The following is a 24,901-nucleotide window of genomic DNA, read 5'->3' as shown; positions in this document are numbered from 1 at the left end:
CCGGGAGGTTAAGTGAGAAAAGCAGGACATGAAAAGTACCTGTGTGATGTGATTATAATGACTTTAGATACACACACACACACACACACACACACACACACACACACACACACCCTCAAACACAGATGGAGAAGAGCCTACCTTGCTAAAGGAGTTTTCTTCCTTTTTGAACTGGGCTATGTAACTATAATCTGAGTGTAACGAGTATCTGGCCATTTATTTGTAAAGTGCAGAACTCCTGCGCAGCCTGGCCCACGGGGCTGGTGGAACTGGCGCGGCTGTGAAGCAACCGCAGCCGTCAGGACAGGACGTGGTCTGGGGCTGCTTGGTAATGGCCGCCTCTCTTAGAAGAGTGAGGCCTCCAGGTCTTCCCGACCCTCTGGGCATCCCTGAGCGTGATGGCTGGGACGTGGTGGGGGGTGTTCTGTAAGGCACTTTTGGCCTAAGGATGAGTCTTCTTCCTTCAGGCCATCGTGGTAACACCCACTGTTTCCCAACAAAGGTCACCGAACACACTTTAAACACAAAATATTCTTTTATTTGTCAACGAAGGCTACACGGGATCACTTCTGGTTCTGTTTTTATGCGTTTTTTTTTTCTCCTTTTTCTAGAAGGTATCTACATCTGCATTTATTTACAGCCTTGTTGGTATTTACACAATCAAGAATACAGTGTTAGAAACACAAAAGTGTTGAGAAAAAAAACTTCTCAAAATTAGTTCCAGACTTCAGGAAAACTATTTCCACATGATAAGGCCAGAGTCTCCAGTGTTGGTCATCCAGAGGCAGCTCGGGACCATCCTTTGCTGGAGCTGCGGGTTCAGAAGTCCTCAGAACAACAGGTGCATTTAGAACAGCGGGGTTCTGGTGGTGGGTGGACCCGAGCTGCTGAGGCGCCACCAGACACCTGCGGCTCAGCTTCTGCCAGGACAGCCGAGCCTGCCTGTGGGCAGTCCTCCCTTGGCTGTCTGCCCTCAGAATCAATCACATTTTTCTCGGGGACCAGAAGGTCATGCCTTTGGCATTCCACAGAGGGTAACGCAACATAAGGCGCCCCTTCCCTCCACCCCACCGACCTCAGAGCGCACCCACCACGCAGTTCGGGGCAGTCAAGTACACAAGGCTGGTTTTTGAGAATGAAAGGTTGGAGAGGATCAAGTTTCTCTCTGTCACCTGAGCAATGAGTCTTTAAAATGAGTTTGCTGTGTTGGGAAGGCTAAAATAAAAAGGCCTTGAACTGCAGAGTTCTTGTTTCAGTTCTGTCCCCTTCAACAAAATAAAGACAAGTGTGTGAACCTAGGTGGGGGATGAACGGCCTCACCTGGAAGGCTTTCAGTCCTGATGAGAATCCCAAGAGGAAGGAGAGACTGGGTTTTTCTGGGACCCTTTTGGATGTGGGTTCCTCGACCAGACCCAGAAGCCACCCTGGCTGTAGTAGCTGCTGTGTGGAAGGAAGAACACTCTGACTCTTGTGCCCTGGGCTAACAGACCTCAATGCCCAGTGCCCCACTGCTGGCTGGCAAGCTCATCCTTCTGGGCACAGAGCTTGATGTCACTGGTCTTGTCACATGGCCGTCACAGATAAGAGGGCTGCAAATGATAAAACTATGTTTTAAGATGTCACATTGAAAGCCTTTTCTTTGATAAAGGTGATACTTAAAGTCACAGATGTAAAGGCCCTTTATTCGTTAAAAAAAAAAAAATTAGATTCCTGTTCTATAAAGCACTGCCCAGTTTCCTCAGTGCCTCTGCCGTTGGCTGTTCACTCCACCCCATTCCTGGCCAGTCTTAATGCTCATCAGTTTCCTGGGGATTGTTTCAAACGCTCCATCCCCCAGTAGCTTCAGACACCGGTGTGGTCCTTGGGTTAATTCTCAGCCAGTGATTCTGAGCCAAGTGTTAGAGGCCGTCACAGGTGTCGTTTACCACAGAGCTCCAGTGATGTCTATCTGGAAGCTGGACATAAAGCCATGCTGTAAAAGACAGAGCTGGGGGATCAGTGACATCTTCTTTAAGGTAGTGGCAGAGGGGCTGGAGATGTGGGGCTGGTTCGGAGTCGGGGACAGCAGAGGGAAAGGCAGGAACTGGTCCTGTATGAACCTTCTTCTACACCTTACAGAATCATGAACTTGGGCCAGCGTGTAAGGCCTGGTCACTTTAACCAATGGCTAGATTTAATTAGTACCAAAAGGGCAAATGCATCCAAGCTGGTGTTTAATTCTTGAAGCCCCACCATTAGGCACAGGGAACTCCTTGGGCCATGGAGATAGGACGGCAGGTCTCAGCAGGACAGACTGAGGTGGAGACTCTGAGTCACTCCTGACCCTGAACAGGATCAATGTCGAAGGGTCAAGGTCAGAGCATGTGCTCACAGAGGACAGCATGGGAGTGAGATGGAGCCTACTCTTAAGCTCTTCTAGAGTTTGGGGATGCTTCTCTTCATCCCCTGCAAAAGTTTGGTCTTCTTGATGGGATATTTCCAGAAAAAAAAAATCCAGTAAAAATATAGGATAATTCCTTTAAAAATAAAAAACACCCAGTAATTCACTGTATTTTTTTGATCCATTAAAATCTATTCTTTTGAAGAGGAGGGCAGTGGAGGAGGGGCAGACTGGCTGGAGAAGTATAATGAGATGGTTCCCTTGGATCACAAGCCATCTCCAAGTACATGTCCCCATTAGGTCTTGACTAATGTCAGGTAGCCAGGATGAGGGTGATCAACAAGGCCAGCAGGCGGGAGAGCTCGACCCAAAGGTCTCTTGCAGCACAAGTCCATTTTGAGAGGCATAAGTCTCTTTTGGATAAAAGACTCATGTTCTATCCTATCTAAGAATGATCATGCCGGATGAGAGCCCCCATCGCCAGCTCATGCCGGGCACAGTGGCCCTGAGGAGCTCTGGTCCACAGGCAGTGAATGGGTAACCAGAGGACAGCAAACCACGACACACTGTTGTAGCAGTATGACTTTTTTTTTTCTTTTTTTCTTTTTTTTTTTTTTGGAAACAGGAAGAGCACTTAGCGAAACACATCCTCTAATCCCAGTGGGACGACATAAGGCGAGATCTCCCCTCCCCAAGAAGCTTTGGACGCCTCCTTCTGCCAGGCAGAACCCAGATTACACGTTGCTCCGATTCTCATGCAGTCAGAGACCTTCTTGGTTTCATTAACTCCTGTCATATTCTGAAGACTCTGTGAGTAAGGCTATAAAGGTGCCATGAGCTTATCAGTCCAACAAGGTTTCCACAGGGAACAGCTCAGACAGAATTCATTTTCCACACTTAATGTAAATGTAACCCATAAAAGTTCCATTTTCTAAGAAGCCCAGCTCAAAAAGAAGCATTTGGCTTCCCACTCCCGTCTCCCAGAGCCTTCTGTGAGTTACAGATGACAATGGCATACAGGCAGAAGAACCAGAAAGGGTAACCTCCGGCAAGGAGCTCCCGCCTTTGCCGTGACACGCTTCTGCCTTCCTTGACCCCCCCCACCCCGCCCGGCCTGCCAGCTGCTGCCTCTCCCTGGGCAGCCCTCCAGCACAGGCTGCATCTCCTGCTCCCAGCCTCTTCTAGATCACACAGGCAGGACAGTGCTAGCCTGGCCTCTTGATCCACAGGCCCTTGATCCTGGTGAGGTTGTGTGACACTAATAGGCCATACCAAATTAGCTCTTTCCTCCTTATTTAAGTAAACCAACCAAACAACCAACCAACCAAACAAACAAAAAACCCTGACTGGGATTCTCTAACAAGAAACTTCACAGAAGGAATTTTCTAAAAGCCCAGCTTCTGGCACCCCAGAACCTTCTGGGGCTAGCATGTACGGGAGAGGCAGAGGAGACATCAGGAGCTGGTGAGAAGGATGCTTGGCTCATGCCTTTGCAGAATCCTTTCTTTGGCTGACTTTTGTTTCTTATGTATCTTTCCAGGATTGAAGGCCACCAAGCACCTTGGCACACTCCTATTTCTCCGTGGTGGCATCTGAGCACTGGAGGGAAGATACCCAAAGTCATGGGGACAACAGGGTTCCCTTCCCTTCCCTGGATATGAAGGGCTCACTGTGCATTGCTGGTTCTCACATCTGGCTTTGGGAGAGAGGAGGAGATGAGCAACAGACATCATGGAGGATCAATCAATCACAGACATCCTGTGTGCTTTCACCTCTTAGAAAGGATGGGGCTTAGAAACCCCAGGATGTTATGTCACCAGACTGGGGAAAGGACCTGGGAGACACTTTCTCTATCCCAGTATGGGGGTGGCACTGACAACTACATGAGAGATTTGCAAAAGGGGTGGGAGAGGAGGGTTCATTTAGCATCAAAATATAAAGCTTGGACCGGTGTCGGGGGCCACTTGAAAAGGTGCTGAGCCACATCACAACATTTTTCCAGAGCAAGATGAAGCCATCTGTGGTTCTCCGGAGGCATAAAACACAGTGAGAGGAAACACTGCTTGTCTATGGGAGCCTCACCACAGCTGCTGAGACTCACCCCCACTCCTACCCGACCCCAGTCAAAGAAGAAAGGGTTGCATGTGAGACAAGTTAGCACAAATACTTGTGTGTCTCACACCACACTGGGTACCTAGGGATGGACACACCCGAGGAGAGATGTACCCCCAAAAGAGGAGAAACATACCCTAAACAACAGGGAAAATTCCTTAAGGAAAAAGGAGAACAAAAGACAATAGTTTCTCATCGTGATCACACTACAGGAAAAAAAAAATACCTTCTGTTCTTTGCAAAAAAATGTGTGAAGGCCAAATCTGTGTTTTCTTTTCTTAAAAAAAAAAAAAAAGAATGTTGCACGAATTAACAATGCAACCAGTATCTTTTTGTTTGTTTTCTGCACTTGTTTGTTTTTTTTTTTTTTTAAAAAAAAAGTTTTCCTTTTTTTTTTCTTTTTTCTTTTTTAAAAGTACAACACAGTCAAGTATACGGTCACAGAAGAGTAGCTGTCTTTGGCAAGAAGTCCAGGCCCCCGCCCTTTCTGTCACCTTCGGCCCATCTCGCTCTGTCTCATGAAGTGGATGTTGTTGGCGCTGTCCGACAGTTCGGGGTACTGCTCCACGGAGATCACGAAGAAGCCGTCGTAGCCTTGCACCCGCCCTGTGCTCAGCACCTGCTGCCTCTCCCCTTCTGTCCAGGCCCTCAGGCCTTCCTCCCCTTCCCGAAGTCTCTGCTGCTCCCGGGCCCACGCCTGGCGCACGGCTCTCTGCCGGGCCAGCTCCAGCACCCGGGCCTTCTCCTCATCCAGCGTCGTCCCGTAGCGGGTGTTCAAGCACAGGGCCCCGTACTGGAGCTGGATGTCCGTGTAGCGTCTAGTCCTGCCACTGAGCATCGTGTTGATCTGCGACACGGTGACGTTGACCCCGTTCTCCAGGGTTCGCCGCCCCCCCACTGAGGCCCAGGATGGCCAGGTCGCCTTCCGAAGGCCCTGGTTTCACAAAGTAGTGGGTGTCCACCCCGTCGATGGTGAAGTGCAGGTTCTCTAGGTAGTGGGCGTTGTTCAAGATGGCAGCGATCCTCCGCCCGTCCTCGTTGGCCACGCTGATGATGTCTGTGGTCACCCGGCCGTCCTTCAAGGCAAATTTAACCCCCTTGCCGAAGATGGAGCCGCTGGACGCGAACTTCTTGGTCTCCGGGGCCTGTCGGCAGCTGGTGACGGTGGAACCGTACAGCTGGTCGAAGCGCTCCAAGGTGACAAAGGCTTTGAGCTGCTTCTGCACTTCACATTGCACCCCGAGGGTAGACTGGGAGAGGAGAGCAGAGAGAAAGAGCAAGACAAAGCAGAAAATATAAACTCCAGGAGCACAGAAAAGCAGGTCACACAGTTAAGTTTAATTTGCATGTGTTTATCAGCCTGGACTATCTGTCTCTGCAGTGGACCACCCCCGAACACCCAACTATCCAGTTCCACCCAACCCTTCACCCTTCCTTCTAATCCAGGCCTGCTAAGGGGGTATCCACTCTGGCCACGTCCTTTTCTGTGCCCTGGAAATGCAAACGGGAATCAAACATCATCTTTGCCCTCAAAGCATGCATTGTTTCATGGGGAAGGACAGACATAACAATGTGATGACTGGTGGTCTGGAGAGGTCATAGTAGTGGCTGTAGCTGATGGTTCTTGATATCCAAGCTGAATAATCACCCCCTCACTATGCTGTTAGGTCTTCACAGCAGGTGGCATTATCGTTTCAATTTTACTCGTAGGAAAACTAAGACTGGCGGGACTTAGAGTTGGTCTGCATCCATACAACTAACGTCAAGTCGACATTCAAGCCAGATCTGCCTGGCTCTAAAGGCCACTCTCAAGGGCAGCTGTAGTAGGGAGAAGCCAACAGGGCCCAGAAGAATCTCTCTGCAGAGGGAGAGATGGAGACAGAGGGCTCAAGGGCAAGTCCACACATGCGCCAGGACTTACAGGAAGCAGCCGGTGATGTTACAGATGTGTTAACAGACTCGGCCTTATGGCTTTGCACCACCTTTCCACATGCCTCTCAGGGAGGTCTCTGCCTTGCAGTGTCTCCTTGGGCCTCAGGTATCCCTGTGCTCAGCAGCTGTGGGGTCAGGCTGGACCCTGTCAGCGAGGTGTAGCATCTCCCTGCCCCTCCCATGGCTCAGGGAGCTCAGGAAATCCATGTTCAAGGCTCCAGGGCCTTATCAGCAACTCAGGGCAAAGGCTTTAGAACAGGCCCATCAGCCTCCCACTGAAATTAAGTCCTCTTTATAATTAATAGAACCCTGTCTGTGAACAATTATTTCCTAGAGTTTCACAAAAGCCAGAGTGCTCAACAACAAAGATCTCCGATGCTTGCCAAGGGCAGAAATCAATAATTCATTGACAGGCGAGGTTGGCAAACAGGCAGTCAGAGACAGGGACTCTGTAGCGCACAGAAGGAAGCCGGTGGGGGAGGAGGGCTGCGTGGCTGGGATCAGCCTTGGGGCAGCAGATGCTGGGACATCTGGGCCAGGGCCTGGGGCTGGGGAGGGATCTGGAGTGGCCCAGAGCAGCACAGGGTGACAGAAAGAAGAGGGGCTCTGTGGTCAGGCATACTCAGCTCTTGTCACTATCTTCCACTTCCCTGGCTGACTATCCTTGGGTAAATTCTAGAAACCTGGCTTCCTCATCTGTGAAATGGGTTGTTTACATCTTTTATTCCTCTGATCATTCAGCAAAAGTTTTCTGTGTGCTGGGCTAATGCTAATTGACCTTCAGCTTAACTCTGTGGGGTTGAGTCTGGTGGAGAAAAGTAGGCATCCAAACACGGTTCAGGGAGTGCTTTGCAAGAGGAAAACACAGTGTTCCTCCTGAGCAGAGAGGTGTAAACTCATGTTCTCAAGTCTAGGGGATAAATACAGCTAGGCTGCCTCTAAGGAATAAATCTGAAACAAGAAACAGCGATATGAATATTTCCAACCACCAACAGTGTGCCATGTGCCAATGCTGTTTTCCCTGTCCCCTTGCCCAGCCTGCTGTCCCTGGGCTGGGATGCCCTGGGCGGCGTGATCTCTGCTGATGCTCCCTTGTATTTACTGAGCACGATGCAGGGATGGGCCGAGTCTGTTCGTGGTGTGGAATTCATGAACGGGGGCTGAGAGTTGGACGAGCAGATGAATGCCCAAAGTGAGCAGGTGGGTCACGGCTGTATTTTCTTTTTGTATATCTGTGTGTATGTATGTGTGTGGTGCACATGTGTACATGTATGCTTGCTGTGTGAGAGCACAAATGTGTGTGCAGGTACACATGCACGTGACGTGTAGGCATGTAAATGGGCAGGCCAGAGGAACAACTTTGGGTTTTATTCTCAGAAATGCTGTCTACCTCTAGCCTCTCTCCCTCCCCCCTTCTCTCTCTCTCTCTCTTTCTTTTTTCTTTTGGTTTATGGAGGTAGGGTCACACCAGGCTGACCCAGAATTCACTATGTGGTCTTAGGCTGGCCTTGAACTTATTATAGCAAGTCTCCTGAGTTCTAGGATTAAAGGTGTGTGCCACCATGCCTGGCCTGTCTACCTCTTCTTGAGACAGGGTCTCTCACTGGTCAATTAGGCTAGAGTGGTTGGCCAGTGAGCTCCAGGGATCTTGTCTTGTCTCTGCCTCCCTAGTGCTGGGATTATGAAATGCCATATGCCTGGCATTTTTACATAGGTCCTGGTGGTCGAATTGAGGTCCTCATGCTTGCGAGGCGAGCATCCTTACCCACTGAGTTTTCTCTCTATCCCTAAACTGTTTTAAAGGATCTTTCTGGGCTTGAAATTCTGAGTCTTTGAAATTAGTCCATAAAAGAAAGATGAAAGTGAGTTCATTTTTGTTTCTTTTTACACATACAGCATGCACAGCCCTACGCTCAGCCAGATGACATTACGTAGGCACATCCAGGTTTGAATCTCAGCTCTGTCGTTCCTTGCTGCGTGGCATCCGAAAACCTCATGCATTAAACGAGAACAATGGAAAGAGTAACACTGTGGGATTTTTGTGAGTTAATTAGAAATCTCACACACAGCCAGGTACATGAAGGTGCTCAGAAATGTACATTTCTATTTAAAACACACCTCCTCTGTTTGTACTTTTGCCCACACAGTGACACAGGATGACTGCTTTTGTAGAACTCTGAATGTGGCATAATGCTCAGGACTCCTCCGTGCAGTGGGGATAGCTGCTGTAGCTGGATCCCCAGGGCCTGCCTAGTGGTAGGATTTCCAGGTGTTTGTTGGACATTCTCTGGAGGGGTGGCTTCTGTTTCTAGTGGTTTGCATCACTGGCCTGAGCTTTCCTACCCAGCTGGTAGGACCCTCTTATAACACTGGAAAGGCCCAAGGTGTGGCTGCCAGGTGGGGAAGAGTTAGTTACCTTGCTATTATCCCACTCCTGAGTTTTCATCTGTGTGTGTACCAGTTCATAGGATGGTTCCATGGCATCCATGTCTGGTTTGGGGTAGCCTGGTATCACGTTGTGTAGCTGGAATCCAAAGGTGAGCAGCCAGCTGTTGACATCTGGATGGGAAAGAAACAAAAAAATCCCTGGGGAGTAAGTGGTTCTCTACCTAGGGGGGTTGCAGCTCTGTCGAGTAGCCCAGAGATGCTACGGCTACGGGTGTGAGTGGAGAGAGGCTGGTGAGAGCCTGACTGCTATACACACCGGAAAACGGAGTCATGGTCAGAGAGCCAAATGTGCTGCTGGACCTTAGCAGGTCTTCCCCATGACATTTACTTAAGAGAGATGAAACCCTGGCTTCCAGTCTGTCCTTTCCTCTCTCAATGCCATCTTCATACCCAGTGATAGCTGGGTGGCAATCTCTCACTCTTATCGTCAACATCAGCAGGAAACATAAGTGAGGACAGTCAGACCCAAGAGAGGCTTTTAATGGTTGAGCTGCAAAGGGAAAATTCACTTAAGAAACTAACTGCCCCCCCCCCCCATTCTTTTGTTTTGTGGCTACTGGCTGTGTTGCTGGGCCTGTATGAAGATCAAAAGGCTGTTCTCCTGGCTCCTGCCTTTTATTTCCTCTACAGCCCAAAGAAATCGTTTCCTCTCTCAGTGCCCTCACTGTCTCGTCTGTACGCTGATTGAGCACATTACTTGGGGTTGCAAGTTATAAAATATAGGGACATATAGGGCTTGGCCTATTGAAGGGCAGAATCAGAAAAGCCACAATTCTAGGACAATACATAGGTTGAGGTGCGCTGCCAGTCACTTGGCCCACGTGGCTGAGGGCCACTTGGGTACTGGCAGCCGAGGTGTCAGTGCAGAGCACCCTCTCAAACACTTGGGACGCTGAAGGGGGATGAGATCTGGATATGAATGCCTTTCAAAGAAAACCTCCGAGGAAGGCGGAACCTTTTCTGCGGGACAGGCCGATGTGTCCACAGGGAGAAGATGACACTGAAACCAGACACCCAGAGAGCCTGGGACGGCCAACAGCTGTGTCCCTACCGTGTTTCTCTCCTATTCAAATACCTCGTGGTTGTCACTTGTTATGGTTAATCTTGACTGTCAACTGGACAGGATTTAGAATCACCATGGAAACAACTCTCTGGCTATGTCTGTGAGGGATTTTTCTAGATCAGATCCAGTTGAGGTGGGAAGACTCGTTCTAGCGGCAGGTGGCTTGATTCCACAGGCTCTGGTCCTGGGCTGCACAAAAAGGAAATGGTTAGCTGCGCACCAGCTCTCCCGGCTGTCTGCCCCTTGCTGCATGAGCTGCTCAGGCGTCAGCCCTCCTCCGTCACCACAGACTGCAGACCTTCTGTGTGAGCGGAAATCAGCCCTTCCTTCTTGTTCTTTTTAATAGAAAATAATTCAGTTATGTATTCATTTGACAGAGAGAAGGAAAGACAGAGAGAGGCAGATAGATGGAATGGGCATGGCAGGGCCTCCAGCCACTGCAAACGAACTCCAGATGCATGCGCCACCTTGTGCGTCTGGCGTACGTGGGTCCTGGGGAATAGAACCTGGGTCCTTAGGCTTTTCAGGCAAGTGCCTTCACCACTAAGGCGTCTCTCCAGCCCCAACCCTTCCTTCTTGCCTCAGACATTTGTCACAGTAATGAGAAAAAACAATTAATGTATCCATTTTTGCTTGATTTTTTTCTTTACTTGTCCCACACCCTGCCACTGGGCATGAACCCAGGAGACAGAGGCAGAGTGATGGTAGAAAGGGAACCTTCAAAACTCAGAGGCTATTCCTAACTTCAGCCTTTCTATACTGATCACAGAATGCAGAGAATGTGGCAGCTGAGGTCAGACGAGTCCAAATTCTGACTCCCCAGCTTACAAACAGTTGGGACTGTTTGTTTAACTGCTCTGAGGTTCGGTTCCCCGGTGTGCATTAGAAATGGTATTAAACACATCATGTCGCAGAATACTCACAGTGTCCCCATTTGAGGGCAGTATCATATAGCAGGAATTATTTCAGGGTTTTGCTTAAACTGCTGGATTTAATGTTTCTAAAGTGTCTAGCCTAGTGCCCGGCTCCTGAAGGGCCCGGCCCAGGCCTCCATATCTTGAAGGCCTCATTTTCTTTTTTTAACATTTTATTTATTTATTTTTTTTTTATTTATTGGTTTGAGAGAGACAGACACAGAGAGAAAGACAGATAGAGGGAGAGAGAGAGAATGGGCGCGCCAGGGCTTCCAGCCTCTGCAAACGAACTCCTGACGCGTGCGCCCCCTTGTGCATCTGGCTAACGTGGGACCTGGGGAACCGAGCCTCGAACCGGGGTCCTTAGGCTTTACAGGCAAGCGCTTAACCGCTAAGCCATCTCTCCAGCCCTCATTTTCTTATCTATTAACAGGAGGGGGCTTAGACAGATCTTTTCTCCAGTCTCTTCACTGAGTTTCTAGGAGTCTTTGATTCTATCAGTCTTGTCTGACAGTTGTTTGTCTATCCCTTCAACTAGTATTTTAGAAGTTGTAACCCCAGTGAATGTGATAAGTGAATGTTCTTTTGGGACTTTAAAACAACAGCACGGGTTACGGGGCGGGGAGGAATGTCTCACAGAGCCACTTTGCTTGAGGCTGAGAACTTGCATCTGAATTTGTAGCTGCAAAGTAAGCTTCTGTTTAGAATATCATATATAGTCCCAGGAAAGCAGGGGGTTAAGAAGAGGGCTGGACCTTAATTACAAGGGATGGAAGATGGTAAACTTTCCTGTTATGCCTTTCAGAAGCATGCTGGAGACCTGTTTATCCACTGTTTTTTCTATGGGGCTCTTTGGAAGAGTTGGGAATTGCACTCTTCAAACATCAGAGGTAGCCATTTCCCTCCCATTTAAAAAGCTCCTCTTTACCCCATCCTGCTATAAGGGAGGGATGAACTGCAAGTGATTTAAATCCCCTTCACTTATTCCCAGCTTTGTTCTCTACCAAGCATATTTGACTCCATTGAATCTCATTTTGTGTGACTGTCAATGGGAGTGTGTGTGTGGGGGTGGGGGGGGAGTGTTCCCCACCCACCTCACAGGCTTCAGGTGAAGATTTGGTGCAATGATGTGTGAGCTATACCTGCAGTGGACATTTTTGGGTTGCCTTCCTGGCACCCCGTTTGGCCTCCCCTTTCTTTGGAGGGGTAGACAGGAAAGCTGACTCAGCAGTGGACCATGAGACACGAGCTAAACTGATAGCTCACCCCAGTGACTATGCCACACATTGCTCTGTGATCAACAGAGACTATAGGGCGAGGGCTAGTGAAAGTTAATGGTATCTTGACATCATTGTTTAGCTATAAGCTCAACATTAAAAAATCCTTTTGAGCTGGGCGTGGTGGTGCACACTTTAATCCCAGCACTTGGGAGGCAGAGGTAGGAGGATTGCTGTGAGTTCGAGGCCACCCTGAGACTACATAGTGAATTTCAGGTCAGCCTGAGCTCGAGTGAGACCCTACCTCAAAAAACCATTAAAAAAACATCCTTTTGAAAAAGTCTTTTACTTAACGTGGGTTCAGAGTCAAAGATAATTTTTGAAATGTAGCTTTGGGCCATGTGTTCCATGAAGTCAGGCACTAAACCTCAAGAATGCCCCTGTGGGTACTTAGCCTGGGTCTGGCACACAGAAGGCATAACTAAGATGATAGTAGTTGGGCTTAACTGCCTGGAAAATGAAGCACAAGCTGAAAACATTAGGTGCCCCTTGGGTAGTGGGCTGTCTTGTTAACATCGGGATCTGGAGAGCAGTGGGACTGTCATGGGACATGTTCTAGGATCAGAGAGCCCCGTTCTGTATGACTCTGGTTGGGCCCTCCATCCTTTGCAGCCTCAAATGTCTCAGCTGTAGAATCCAGATGATAACGGTGATCTCACTGCATCGTTGCCAAGCCTAAAGGAGACCGTATCTGCAAGCGCTTGGCACAGAATGGTTAATCATGTCGGTGCTATTCTGGAAGGAGACTATATGCATATGGTGGTGTACAAAGGCAAGAGGGGGGAGTAATAATATTTTGGCAAGCTGTAAGGATTTTTTGATGGAAAAATCACATTTCCTATTGCACTATTTTTTTTTCTTCTTCTGGTTATAGTAACCTGCCAAGATGTCTCACAGGAAACTCACTGGAGGGTGAGGCATGGGGTGTGCTTAGTGCCGACAGATGTAATGGAAATGTCATCTTAATCTGTCAAGTCTCTGCAAAGCCGCAGCCAAGTTGAGCATGGTAAGTGCTGCGAACACTGTTGGACATGTGCATTTCTCCCCAGGCCCCCAAAATGTTTCAATGACTCCTGCGTGCCACCTTGCTCTCTCTTCTTCCCCATGTTTGCGATTCCTGCTCTTAATATAACAGCCTGGAATTCTTCCACACAAGAGGAATTCTCCCGGTGCTGTCAGCAGAAACAGGGTAGGGATGAGGCCACCAAGGTTTGGGGCATGGACGCTGTATCTATAGGGGGCACACATGTGAGCTATCCGTGATGCCCTCTCTACTTCTCACATGCTGTTCCTACTCTCGAAACACCTTTCTCTCTCCAAGTAGAATGGAAGCCATTTGGCAGCTAGCCTCAAGGATCGGCTGCTCTGTGACACCCTCCCAGAGCCCCCAGGGAAAGTCAGTTCCTCCTCCCCTGAGCCTCAGTGGCCACCTTTGCAAACCCTCATTATGGCTCCTCATGCTGGACCTCATGCGTGTCTCTCCTCTGATAGTGTGAGCTCTGAGGGGGTGGGGGTGGGGGTCAGCTTGCTGTTCTCAGGGCTTGAAACATGGAGGTATTACCAGAATGAAGGAAACTGACATAAAATAGGCACGAGAGGGTTTCATCACGTGACAGAGCACCTAGAACCTACCAGGTTTGCCTCTTAGGATACGCCAACTTTTTGCCCACTACAAATTCTCAGGTTTAGAACATGTTGGCTCTATCTAGACCCCATAGCGACTCTCGCTATGCAAGTTCTCTGGGAATCACCTGGGGATGTCTGCTTACTAGAGACCTACCTGCCTTCAGGAACTTTGGGACACTTTATACTCAAGTTTCACAGCAGTCAAGGTAAAGTAACGTTCTCAAGGGTAAAAGAAAGGGAACCAACATGAGCCAGACACTCTGTTGGCCATGAAATCTATCTCATGTCACCCTTGCCGTCAGGTAGGAGGTAGGTATTTTTTTTTTTTCTATGTATTCTTTATTCCCTTTTCTCTTCTTTTCCTGCCTGCCCAATTTGGAAGTTTCTCTTTTCTCAGACAGGGTCTCATGTAGCCCAGGCTGGTCTTGAACTCTTTCTACACAGCTGAAGATGACCCTGAGCTCTGATCCTCCTCCTGTGTGCCAGGAGGTATGTGCCACCATGCCTAGTTTTTTTAAAAAAATATTTTATTTATTTGTTTATTAGAGAGAGAGAGAGAGGAAGAAACAGATAGATAGAAAGGGCCTCCAGCCACTGCAAACGAACTCCAGACGCATGCGCCCCTTTGTGCAGCTGGCTTACGTGGGTTTTGGGGATTTGAACCAGGGTCCTTTGGCTTTGTAGGCAAATGCCTTAACCACCAAGTCGTGTCCCCAGTCCCCCATGCCTAGTTTTATGTAGTGCTGGGGGTGAGACCCAAGGCTTCATGCACGCTAGGCAATCCTTCTACCAAATGAGCTATATCCCCAACCTTGGATTTTTTTTTTCTCTTCAAACTTCCATTTTATTTCCACCACTGCTGACTTATTAGCTATGCCTGCCTTCATTTATTTTTGAACTCGAGATGTAGCTGAGGCTGGCAATGATCTCTGATCCTCTTGTCACTGCTTTGCAGATCTGGGATTATAGATGAGTGCCGCCACTTCTGGCTCACCTGCATTTTACATTTTCAGTGGTTGCTCTATGGCTTCTATGAACATTTACCTGGCGCTTATTTTTCTTTGGTAGACTGGCTGACCAAGGAGCCCCAGCGATCTTGTTTCTGCCCCCTTCCTAGCATGCACCTCCATGCCTGGCTTTTTATGTGAGTCCTGGTGATTGAACTGAGGTCCTCATGCCAAGGCAGCAAGCGCACTTTCCTACTGAGATATCTTCCCAGCTCTGATGCCATAACTTTGATTTGCATATCAGGAGGCAGGAATCCAGTGTGGTTAGGTAGATTTGTAATAGGTCATAGTTTAGACATGGTGGCATCTTCCCTCAGCATTCCTCTGTCTGCAAAGCTTAGTTTTCTACTCTATCATCGTAAACTGAGCACTGATTTTATTTTAACTATGCCTTAATTCAAGTTACTGGAGACTCATAGCCAGCTTGATATTTGGGTCAAAAACTCCCCAAATACATTCCAGTGACCAGTGAGACATTAGGGCTTAATGATGAAATAAGGCTTTCCTGGTCAAATATATTTTGAGGAACTAACAGGCACGTATACTTGATAGTTCTCTTCACTACCTTCACTATAGGACTTCTTAGAGCCTCCCACAAACTGAAATGTGTTATAAAAATTTCAAAATGGTGGTGGTCCTGTCAAATGTATTTGAAGCCACACTCATTGTTTCCAGAGTATTCTCTTTGCTACAGTTTCTCCCAATATAATTTGGAAAATGATGCTCTAGGGATAGTATTTTTCTGTCATCCTATACCAACTCTCCAAAGGAAGATTAACTCTGGTCTGGGGACCAGAGCCCAGGGGTCAGCCCTGCCTCGTGAGTGCACCCCAGTCCTCACCTGTCATGAAGCACTTGATGTCCTGAGAGTTGCTGATGGGGTTGTTGTTCTTAAACATGTAGAGGTTGAACGGCATGATGCTGCTGCTACTCAGGTGCTTCCAAAGCTCGTGGTCAGGGCTGGTCCAGCGTCCAGCCAGCACATCATAATCCCGTCGGCCCATGTGGACAAGCTTGGTGAGCGGATCATAGAGGCCACCGTGGTAGCCAATGATGATCTGGAAGTTGGGGTTGGTGTCCATGTAGATCTCCCCGTAGGCTGTGTATAGAATCTGCTTGATCATCAAACCAGTTCCGCTGAAGACAGCAAGAGGGGTCCCAATGTTGTCGCAAGCTATGTAAAACTCATCGCCACTGCTCAGCTCCATGGCAAAGAGATGCCCTTGCAGGTCATAGTAGAGGGATGTGATCTCAGAGCTTGAGTGGTTATAGAGGTGGGTGACCTTGGTGGGGTTGGTCAGGTCTGCATAGAAGAACTGGAGGTGGTGGCTGTGGCTGCTCTTGCTGGACACCCGCCGCCCCAGGCCATCGTAGCGGTACCTGACGCTCCAGCCACCCGCCCGGTTGTAGGCCTTGATGAGCAGGCCAGCTGAGTTGTACTCGAAGACGTCCCCACCCCGCTGCCGCAGGAAGCCATCCTCATCCATCTTGTACTGCACGTCACCCAGCCTGGTGATGCGGTCGCGGAGGTCGTACCGTAGTGGGGTGAGCCGGGCGCTGTTTCCGGGGCTCAGCAGATGCAGGTTCCCGTTGAGGTCATAGCTGTAGCGCCACAGGGGTTTGTCATTGATGGAGACCGTCTGCAGCTGGCCGTCAGCGTCGTACTCGTACGAGTAGCGGGTGGTGTTGGCGTAGGGCCCCACCTTCAGCTCCTTCTTTACCACGCGTCCCATGTTATCATACTGGACCGTCATCCAGTACATGAGCGAGCGGAAAATCTCGTACTGGACTTCCTTCATCCTGCCGTAGGCGTCAAAGTGCTTGGTGTGGGTCATGACGGCTGTAGTAATGATCTGATTGATATCGTAGTAGATGACGCCAAACTTCCCAAACTGCTCTGTCTTGCCTGACACGTCATCGTAGCGATAGAGATCGATGGGCAGCGGGGTCTCGTTGACCACAGCCTGCATGCTGGTCACCCGGAAGCTGTTGTCGTAGTTGTAGTCAAAACGAGCATTGACCATGCCTTCCTCCGTGAAGCGGAAGATCTGTCGGTCGATCAGGGGCCCGATCTGACGGTAGCGGATGGTGCAGGTGAAGCCCTCGTTCTGCAGGTTGATGGTCTTCAGCATGCCCGCCGTCTCGTCGTAGGTGAAGCTCACCTTGGTGGTGTCATATAGCGTCTCCACCAGCTTTGACAGTTTCCCATACTTGTAAATCACCCTGCGGCCGGTGCCCAAGTAGAAGGTGTGCAGCAGGTGGCCATCCTCAGTGAAGTCCTGGATGACAGAGGCATTGCCCTCAGGGGGCTGGTAGATGTTCCTGTAGTAGCCCACGGAACGAATGGTCTCCAGCGTCTGCCGGGCCACGTTGGGCATCGTCACTGAAGAGAGGCGGTCGTTCTTATCAAACTCGAAGATGTACTGCCTCTGGCTGTGGAGAAGCAGTACCATGGACTGAAGGGAGAAGAAAACCATAGATGAGGGGGGTGGGAGGAGCAAAGGTGGCCTGAGTACCCGTGACTTGAAAGAAAGAAATGGAAGGTTAGGGAAAGTGGTGGTTCTCCTGCATTGTGCCAAGCACAGCTTTCCAACCTGTGTGCCCCGGGATGCTGCGAACAGGTTGCAGACAGAGCTTTCTCTCAGTCCTTGGCCCTGCAATGCTGGGTTTATAGAACACTCAGGCCATTTCCTTCCTCCTTTCCTTTCCCTTTCCTTTCCTTCCCTTTTCTTCCCCTTCCTCTTTTCTTTCCTCCTTCCTTCCTTCCTTCCTTCTTTCCTTCCTCCTTTTCTTTCTTTCCTTCTTTCTTTCTTTTGAGGCAGGGTCTTTCTCTAGCCCAGGCTGACCTGGAATTCATTATATAGTCTCAGGCTGGCTTTGAACTCACAATGATTCTCCTACCTTGGGCACCTGAGTGCTGGGATTAAAGTCAGGTGAAACCATGCCTTGCCATTCAGGCCATTTTCTTTCCTCTGGTGAGAAGCCTTATGTATTTGCCCCTTTGTGCGGTGCAGACCAGATCACTTCTGTGTGCAATGAGGTGTGAAGTTAGGATACTCTAGACTAAAATATTTGTAACAGTCTCCTTACTGCCTATTGCCTTCTCTGTTTCAGATTTCTGAGCTCACTCTTACCCTTCAAGCAAGAAGACACACTCTAAACCACAGCCTGAAGATCTTTTGCTTGTTAAACAGATTTCATGGCCTTGTGTGCCTACAGGATAAAGGTCATTTCTAAGAAGGGCATTCTGGCTTTGCTCATCCTGTAGTAATAGGCCATATGCCCATTCTGGGATAGGGTGGACTGTGATGGGAAGAGAGAACCGCTTTCTACCAATGAAGTCATGGTACAGTACTAAAAAGTTCCTCCCTCCCTAGGCTTGGCTTTTTAGTATGTGGGATTGACCTCCAAGGTCTGTCTTTTGGCTTTACCACAGAACATTGTTCTCAGGGAGGCTCAGCAACACAGGCAGTGGACACTTACAACAGAACATACAAAACCTGGGACCTGGTCAGGTGACCAGGACAGAAAACAAACTGGAGATCTGGGTGTAGAACTGGGGCATGAAGTGCAGACTTTTCCCTCAGGAACAGGTTGTCAGGCATAGATGCATCTAGCAACCAAGCCTACCATTTTGTTTTTCCTATGTGGGACCAATTTCTGATTTTAGGTCATTTAAAAAAAGTTAGTTAAATAATGTTTATTATATGATTTAAGTAATCCTTGATTCCTGGTCCCTGGGTGAAATAAGTCCTGAATGGAAGCAGAAAGGATTTAATAAGGCCATGCCCAGCATTACAAGCATGGAATTAAGCACCAGGCCTCAGGTCCAACCCTCAAGCTTCTGCTTGGTTCTCCATGGTGGGAGTTCACCATGTGTGTTGGACCTGGGAGCAGATCCCTCCCCTGGTTTAGCACCCTCAGTTCTGATCCCTATGTCCAGATAGGGTTGGGCCTGATGAACTCCACTTCATCAGCGAGACTTGCATATTACACGTCTCAAGATACCCACCTGCTGCATCCTATCATCACAATCCATCCAGATGCCCACCCCCCCCGGAACCCCTGAATTTCAGCGGCAGATTTTCCTGAACACTTCCATTTGGAAAGTGAGCACTGCCCTTTTGGAAACTATAAGGCTCAGCTCTATCTCTGTGAGGTCAGCAGGCTATGCTTGTCCATGGGGAGCTACAACAAAAGCAGGTGCAGGGCTGGAGAGATGGCTTAGAGGTTAAGGTGCTTGCCCGTGAAGCCTAAGGACTCATGTTCGATTCTCTAGGTCCCATGTAAGCCAGGCTCACAGCGATGCAGGTGTGCAATGCCACATATGCTCACAAGGGGGCACAAGTGACTGGGGTTTCATTGCAGTGGCTGGAGGTCCTGGGGCACCAATACTCTCCCTCCTTCTCTCCATCTCTCACATAAAATCTATCTATCTATCTATCTATCTATCTATCTATCTATCTATCTATCCATCCATCCATCCCAGGTGCAGTGGTGTGTGCCTTCAACTGTTCAGCAGGATGAGGCAGGAGCAGCACTTGAGCCCAGGAGCTCAAGTCTGATCTCCAGACCTATCCTGAGTCCTATCTCAAAAGTTTTATATATATATATATATATATATATATATATATATATATATATATATATATGTATATATATATATATATAAAATATTATATATAATATAATAACGTATATTATATATAATTATATATATGTAATATATCAGATATGTATATAAAACTTGATATATATATATCTCCACAACAATCAACCTTTCTATGTAGCCAGGACAGTGATGGAGACAGACAGACACCTGCCTTCTCTAAGTATGTGTAGCTCCACGTCTTTCCATCTGCAAAGATCCTGGATGTGATGCGCCCTGCCTGGTCATATTCCATTCTTTCAGACATGATGCCCCTCTGGATGCCAGCAATGTGGCCCCCAGAGGAGTAGGTCACATTGACACCATTTAGCCGGCTACTGGGTGACCAGAGGCTGGGTCTCCCTGCCTGGTCATACAGGATCCGAAGGGTGAACTTGCGGTGGTCATCATAGATCTTCTCTGTGCGGGTTACGCGGTCAAAGTCCAGAGACAGAAGGTTTCGGTTGTGAACCTGAGGGGAGAGGGAGGAAAGAAATAGAAACTGAATGTGGACATCAAAACCTTTGTTCTGAGGGCTAATGTAGCTCTCAACTGGGCCAAGAAGCTCCCAAGAACAGAAGGTGGCAGAGGCTCTGGTCATCAACTCGCATGGGATTGACTCTTGACTCTGCCACTGGTCAGCGCTGCAAAGTTTCTTCATCTGTAAAATGGGAATGTTACCAACTTTATAGGGGTGCTGTGAAACTGAAGACAATGCAGGTATTGAGAAAATGGTAGCTGTGAATGAGTAAGACATAGACTTTAGTGAGATGATTTTGATTTCATTGAAGATATATTTTTTATTTTCATATATTTATTTGAGAGCCAGGAGAGAGGGAGAGAGAGAGAGAATGGGCGTGCCAGGGCCTCCAGCTACAGCAAATGAACTCCAGATGCATGCGCTGCCATGTGCATCTGGCTTACGTAGGTTCTGGGGAATTGAACCTGGGTCCTTAGGCTTCATAGGCAAGCACATTAACCATCTCTCCAGCCCAGGGCTTTGTATTTTAATAAAGAAATGTACTGCTGTTGCATCTGGTCCTTAGGCAACAAGGGCCCTGAAATGGTGCCAGGTCCTCCAAAGTTAAACTGTTCCTTCCCTCCAGAGGTGGCCTGGCCTTATGGGGCGGTAGGACACACTTTCTGTCTCTTCCACTCTTCACTGGTTAGGTTTGATAAGCAGGAAGACCCAAGAGGCAAGTACATAATTAGGTCACACGATGCAAAATGGCATGTGTGGCCTGAGGAAATCAAAGGCCTCCAGGGGCTCTGTGCAGTTTAAAAAGGGAAGGGGGTGGGAGCTGGAATTATGGTTGAGATTTCAGCTCTAACTTTGTGACTAGCTTTTCTGTGTGACCTCAGGTAACTGTCTTCCTTTCTTTAATTCTCAGTTCCTTTCCTTGTGTGCACCCAGATTTGCGAGGACTTGGAGAAACTTAAGTAAATCACCTAGTGAACTGTCAGGAAGGTACTGGATAAATGGTTGCAATTATTTTCATTAAATGCCAGCAAGTGATTGTGGTCAGTCTCAGAGGAAAGAGAGATACGTGTGTCTCACTTCTCATCTCCCCACATAAACTCCAAGACTTTGAAAATAAGGATTTATAATGATGATGCTGAGATGGCTTTAGCTGGGAATGGCCTGGTTATAATAAGCTTGCCTTCCCTGGGGTAATCAAACACAATTGCAGAAGCAAAAACAGTGTGGCAGACAATTCCTGTGAAAAATCAGAGGCACTGGAGGCTGAAGCTGTGTTCCTTGCACGAGGGCACATGAAGAGATGAGGTTGCACTACCAACAACGACAGGGGCCTTTGAAAAGCACCCTTTGGAAGATCCCCCCCCCCGTGTCTCTCTCCATGGTGGGGACACCTAGACAGCTGTCCATTCCCCTCACCCTTGGGAAGACCCTAGAGAAGGGGAGCTGTACCTTTGTGGCAAAATTAATAAAATTAAATTAAGCAGCTCACTGGGGAAAACCACCTCGTGTTTCTTATGCTTGGTAGTGGCGGTGATGAGATTATTTCACATCTTTCTTTAGTAAAAAAAAAAAGTTCCCAGCTGTATAAAAAATGAGCTCCATTATGGGGAGGCACACCCGGCTAACATTCTCATTCCACACACTGCCACTGTGGGTGGCCATTTATTTTGGGAGGAAGCAGAGATGTGGCCAGCCGACTAGAGCATCATCAATCTGGGGTTGAGAGAGGGACCAATTAAAGCTTGGGAAACTTCTGGTCCACTTCACACGGAGGAGAGAAACTCCTAATAGCCTTAATTGCTGCCCTTTACTGAGCACCTGGGACCCGCATTACTGGGTGACGTGCTTGGAATAGATCATCCTGTGTCTGTAGAGGAAACGCTGCTGGCTCAGAGGAGTTGCTCAAGGCTGCACATGTAGCCCAGAGGGACTCTGACTCGGGTCAAACTTCCTGTTAGGTATTTGGCTTCGGATGTGCACGAGGGGCTCTTTAAGGATGCAGATGGGGTCTTAGTGAGGCCACAGAGAACAAAGACTAGGCCTTCTGTAATTCCTATAGGAAGTCATTTTCTCCATTAGGCAGTCACAGAGTTCTTGGCTGTTGAGGAAGGCCTGGGTTTCTGAGTTCTGCATTTTGCTCTTGAACAAGTCTCTTAACATTTCTGTTTTGCTGTGAGTCTATTTCCCAGGTTTTAAAATGGCCTAGTTATGTGACTTTGAAATAGTGACTTATCATCGTTGAACCTCAGGGGTTCCATAAACTTTCCTTGTTGAAGGGCAGGGAATCAAGAATCTGAGCAGGCTCAGGGGCTTATTTGCCACACACGTGTGAGGACTGGAGTTTGGATCCCAAGTCCCCATGTAAATGCTGGGCATGCGTGGCAGCTGGCCTGTAATCCCAGTGCTCCCGGAGCAGAAACAAGGGGGTCCCTGAGACAAGCTGGCTAGCTAATCTAGCCAAAAGGGTGGGCTCTGGGTTCAAGTGAGAAACCCTGTCTCCATAAAAAACGCGGAGAATGGGCTGGAGAGATGGCTTAGCGGTTAAGTGCTTGCCTGTGAAGCCTAAGGACCCTGGTTCGAGGCTTGGTTCCCCAGGTCCCACGTTAGCCAGATGCACAAGGGGGCGCACGCGTCTGGAGTTCGTTTGCAGAGGCTGGAAGCCCTGGCGCGCCCATTCTCTCTCTCTCCCTCTATCTGTCTTTCTCTCTGTGTCTGTCGCTCTCAAATAAATAAATAAATAAATAAATAAAAAAGGAAAAAAAACGCGGAGAATGACTGAGAAAGACACCTAACATCAACCTGTGCCTTTCACTGGAACACAAGTGCACGTGTACCTGCACATGCATACATATCTCTCTCTCACACACACACACACACACACACACACACGGGGGGGGGGTGGCAGCAATGCTATGATGCTTCTGCAGTTTTCAGAACGCCGATCACTTCGGCTCTGCAGCTAGCTACGGAGCACTCGTGGTCAGTCAGTCTGCAAGGTGCTGGGTAGAAAGTCAGAGCCTGGTCGTCAGCTTTCCCTTTGCCTGGCACCTTGCTTTCTGTTTTGTTGGTTTGTTTGCGGTGCTGAGCAATCCGCTAGACAAGTGCTCAACTACTGAGCCACAGCCCTAGCCCCCTTTAGCCTCTTCCTTTGAGAAGCTGGAGGGAGAGTCTGCTGGGCAGTGGGCCCGGGATCAAGTCTACACCCTCAGGGAAACACAGGAGAGGCGCGGGTGAGGCCTGGTTCTGGGCTCCACATCCTGAAAAGCACTCTGGAATGCCAGACTGCAGACCCACCCCTTCCCTTGCAGTAACAGCCGTGCGAGGTCACTGTGGCTGCCTGTGTGTAGGGGGTGGGGTAGTGAGGGAGCGTTGAGACAGGGTCTTGTCTAAGCTGGCCTTAAACTTGGGATCCACTTGCTTTAGCCTCCCAAGTCCTGGGATTACAATTATGTGCCATCACACCTGACCTTTTTGTTTGTTTGTTTGGTTTTGGTTTTTTGAGGTAGGGTCTCACTCCAGCCCAGGCTGACCTGGGATTCACCATGGAGTCTCAGGGTGGCCTCGAACTCACGACAGTCCTCCTACCTCTGCCTCCCGAGTGCTGGCATTAAAGGCGTGCGCCACCATGCCCGGCAACACCTGACCATTTTAATCATTTAGGGAGGGTCACCTGACGAGGAAAGAGTAGAGAATGTGGCTTAGGTTCCAAATACCTAAAATGAGTTTGGGGACATATCGATGGCAGTAAAACCAGCCACCACAGCCATGAGGGCTACAGCAATGTCAACAGCACATATCCTTTGAGATGTGTCAGGCTCTGAATGAGACACTTTACATGTCACTTACCACCCTTGAGGCAACTTGTGAAATTGTTACTGTCTTCCGGGTGAATGAATCCAACAGTCAAGGTGATCGACTCACCCAGGTCTACCTAGGGACTAAAATAACCCCAACGCCAAGCCAGGCCTCCGCAAGGCAACCCTGGAAGGGTACACAGCAGACTACTGTTACACAGGGCTCGCTGCTTCAATTCCCCCTTGTTGCAGAGGAGGAAACTGAGGTCCTAGAAACAGCTTCAAGAACAGAGAAGCTGGTTCTCCAAACTCCCCCAGGGAAGTTACCCCCTAAAAGTCCCCGCTCACCCGCAGCCGGCGCCCGAACACCGTGACCTGGCCACGAGCCTGCTCCTTGCGCTGCCGCCATTCCACGAGGTTCAGACCATTGTCGATGGGTAGCGTGACGTTCCTCTTGCCCACGGTGGGGTTGACGGTGCCCGCCAGCAGGTGGGGCTCGGTCTGCAGCGCCACTTCCATGCCGTTGGCCAGCAACAGCCTCAGGGAACCATCAGCTCCGATGTAGTAGCTGTTCCGAACTTGGTCTGAGGGAGAGAGCACAGGTCGGCGCTCAGAAGGAGCGAGGATGGGGGAGAGGTGGGGACCTAAACGTGGTTTGTCCAACTGTAGAAACAATACATTAGTGCTCAAGGAGATGAGGAACATACATGGACATCATCCATAAGCCCGATACTCAAACAAAGCCACTGGAAATATCTTGGACGTTTGTAGATTTTATGACATTTCCCAATGTACTGGTAGATTCAAATGGCCATTCTGGGGGTTTGCATTGATCACTTCTGGCATATCATGCCCTGTAATATTTCTTCATGAATATTTTTCCATGATGTAGAAATATGTTATTGAACTAAGCATCCAATTGATATTTAATTTGTTTCAGGTTTTCTAATTACAAATAACATTGTTAATAAATGTATTTTAAATAATATGTTAGGTGAAATAAGTTAAGCACAAAAGGTCACATTGTAAGCAAGTTCATTTATATTTATGTAAAATTTCCATGATAGGTGAGTCTACAGAGATAGAAAGTATACAGACAGAAAGTGGTTCCAAGAACTTAGGGGCAGGAGGGAATGTGGAGTGACTGCCAAGAGGTATGGAATTTCTTTTTAGCGTGATAAAAATCTTCTAGAGCTAGATAATTGTGATAGTCATACAA

General features: G+C 48.6%; 1 protein-coding gene across 1 annotated transcript in view; it reads right to left on the bottom strand.

The window, feature by feature from the left end:
* Window positions 1–4,827: 4,827 nt before the first annotated feature.
* Tenm4 (teneurin transmembrane protein 4) overlaps window positions 4,828–24,901 on the bottom strand; it is a 1,065,388-nt gene continuing 1,045,314 nt past the window's right edge. Inside the window, 6 exon segments of the mRNA XM_045144966.1 lie at window positions 4,828–5,387; window positions 5,389–5,742; window positions 8,841–8,983; window positions 15,601–17,215; window positions 19,583–19,879; window positions 24,031–24,266. Coding sequence (XP_045000901.1) covers window positions 4,983–5,387; window positions 5,389–5,742; window positions 8,841–8,983; window positions 15,601–17,215; window positions 19,583–19,879; window positions 24,031–24,266 — 3,050 coding nt within the window. The 3' untranslated portion in view covers window positions 4,828–4,982.

The sequence above is a fragment of the Jaculus jaculus genome, chromosome 3 (genome assembly GCF_020740685.1).
Source record: "Jaculus jaculus isolate mJacJac1 chromosome 3, mJacJac1.mat.Y.cur, whole genome shotgun sequence".
NCBI classification, from domain to species: domain Eukaryota; kingdom Metazoa; phylum Chordata; class Mammalia; order Rodentia; family Dipodidae; genus Jaculus; species Jaculus jaculus.
This window is presented reverse-complemented; position numbering and strand designations above follow the sequence as displayed.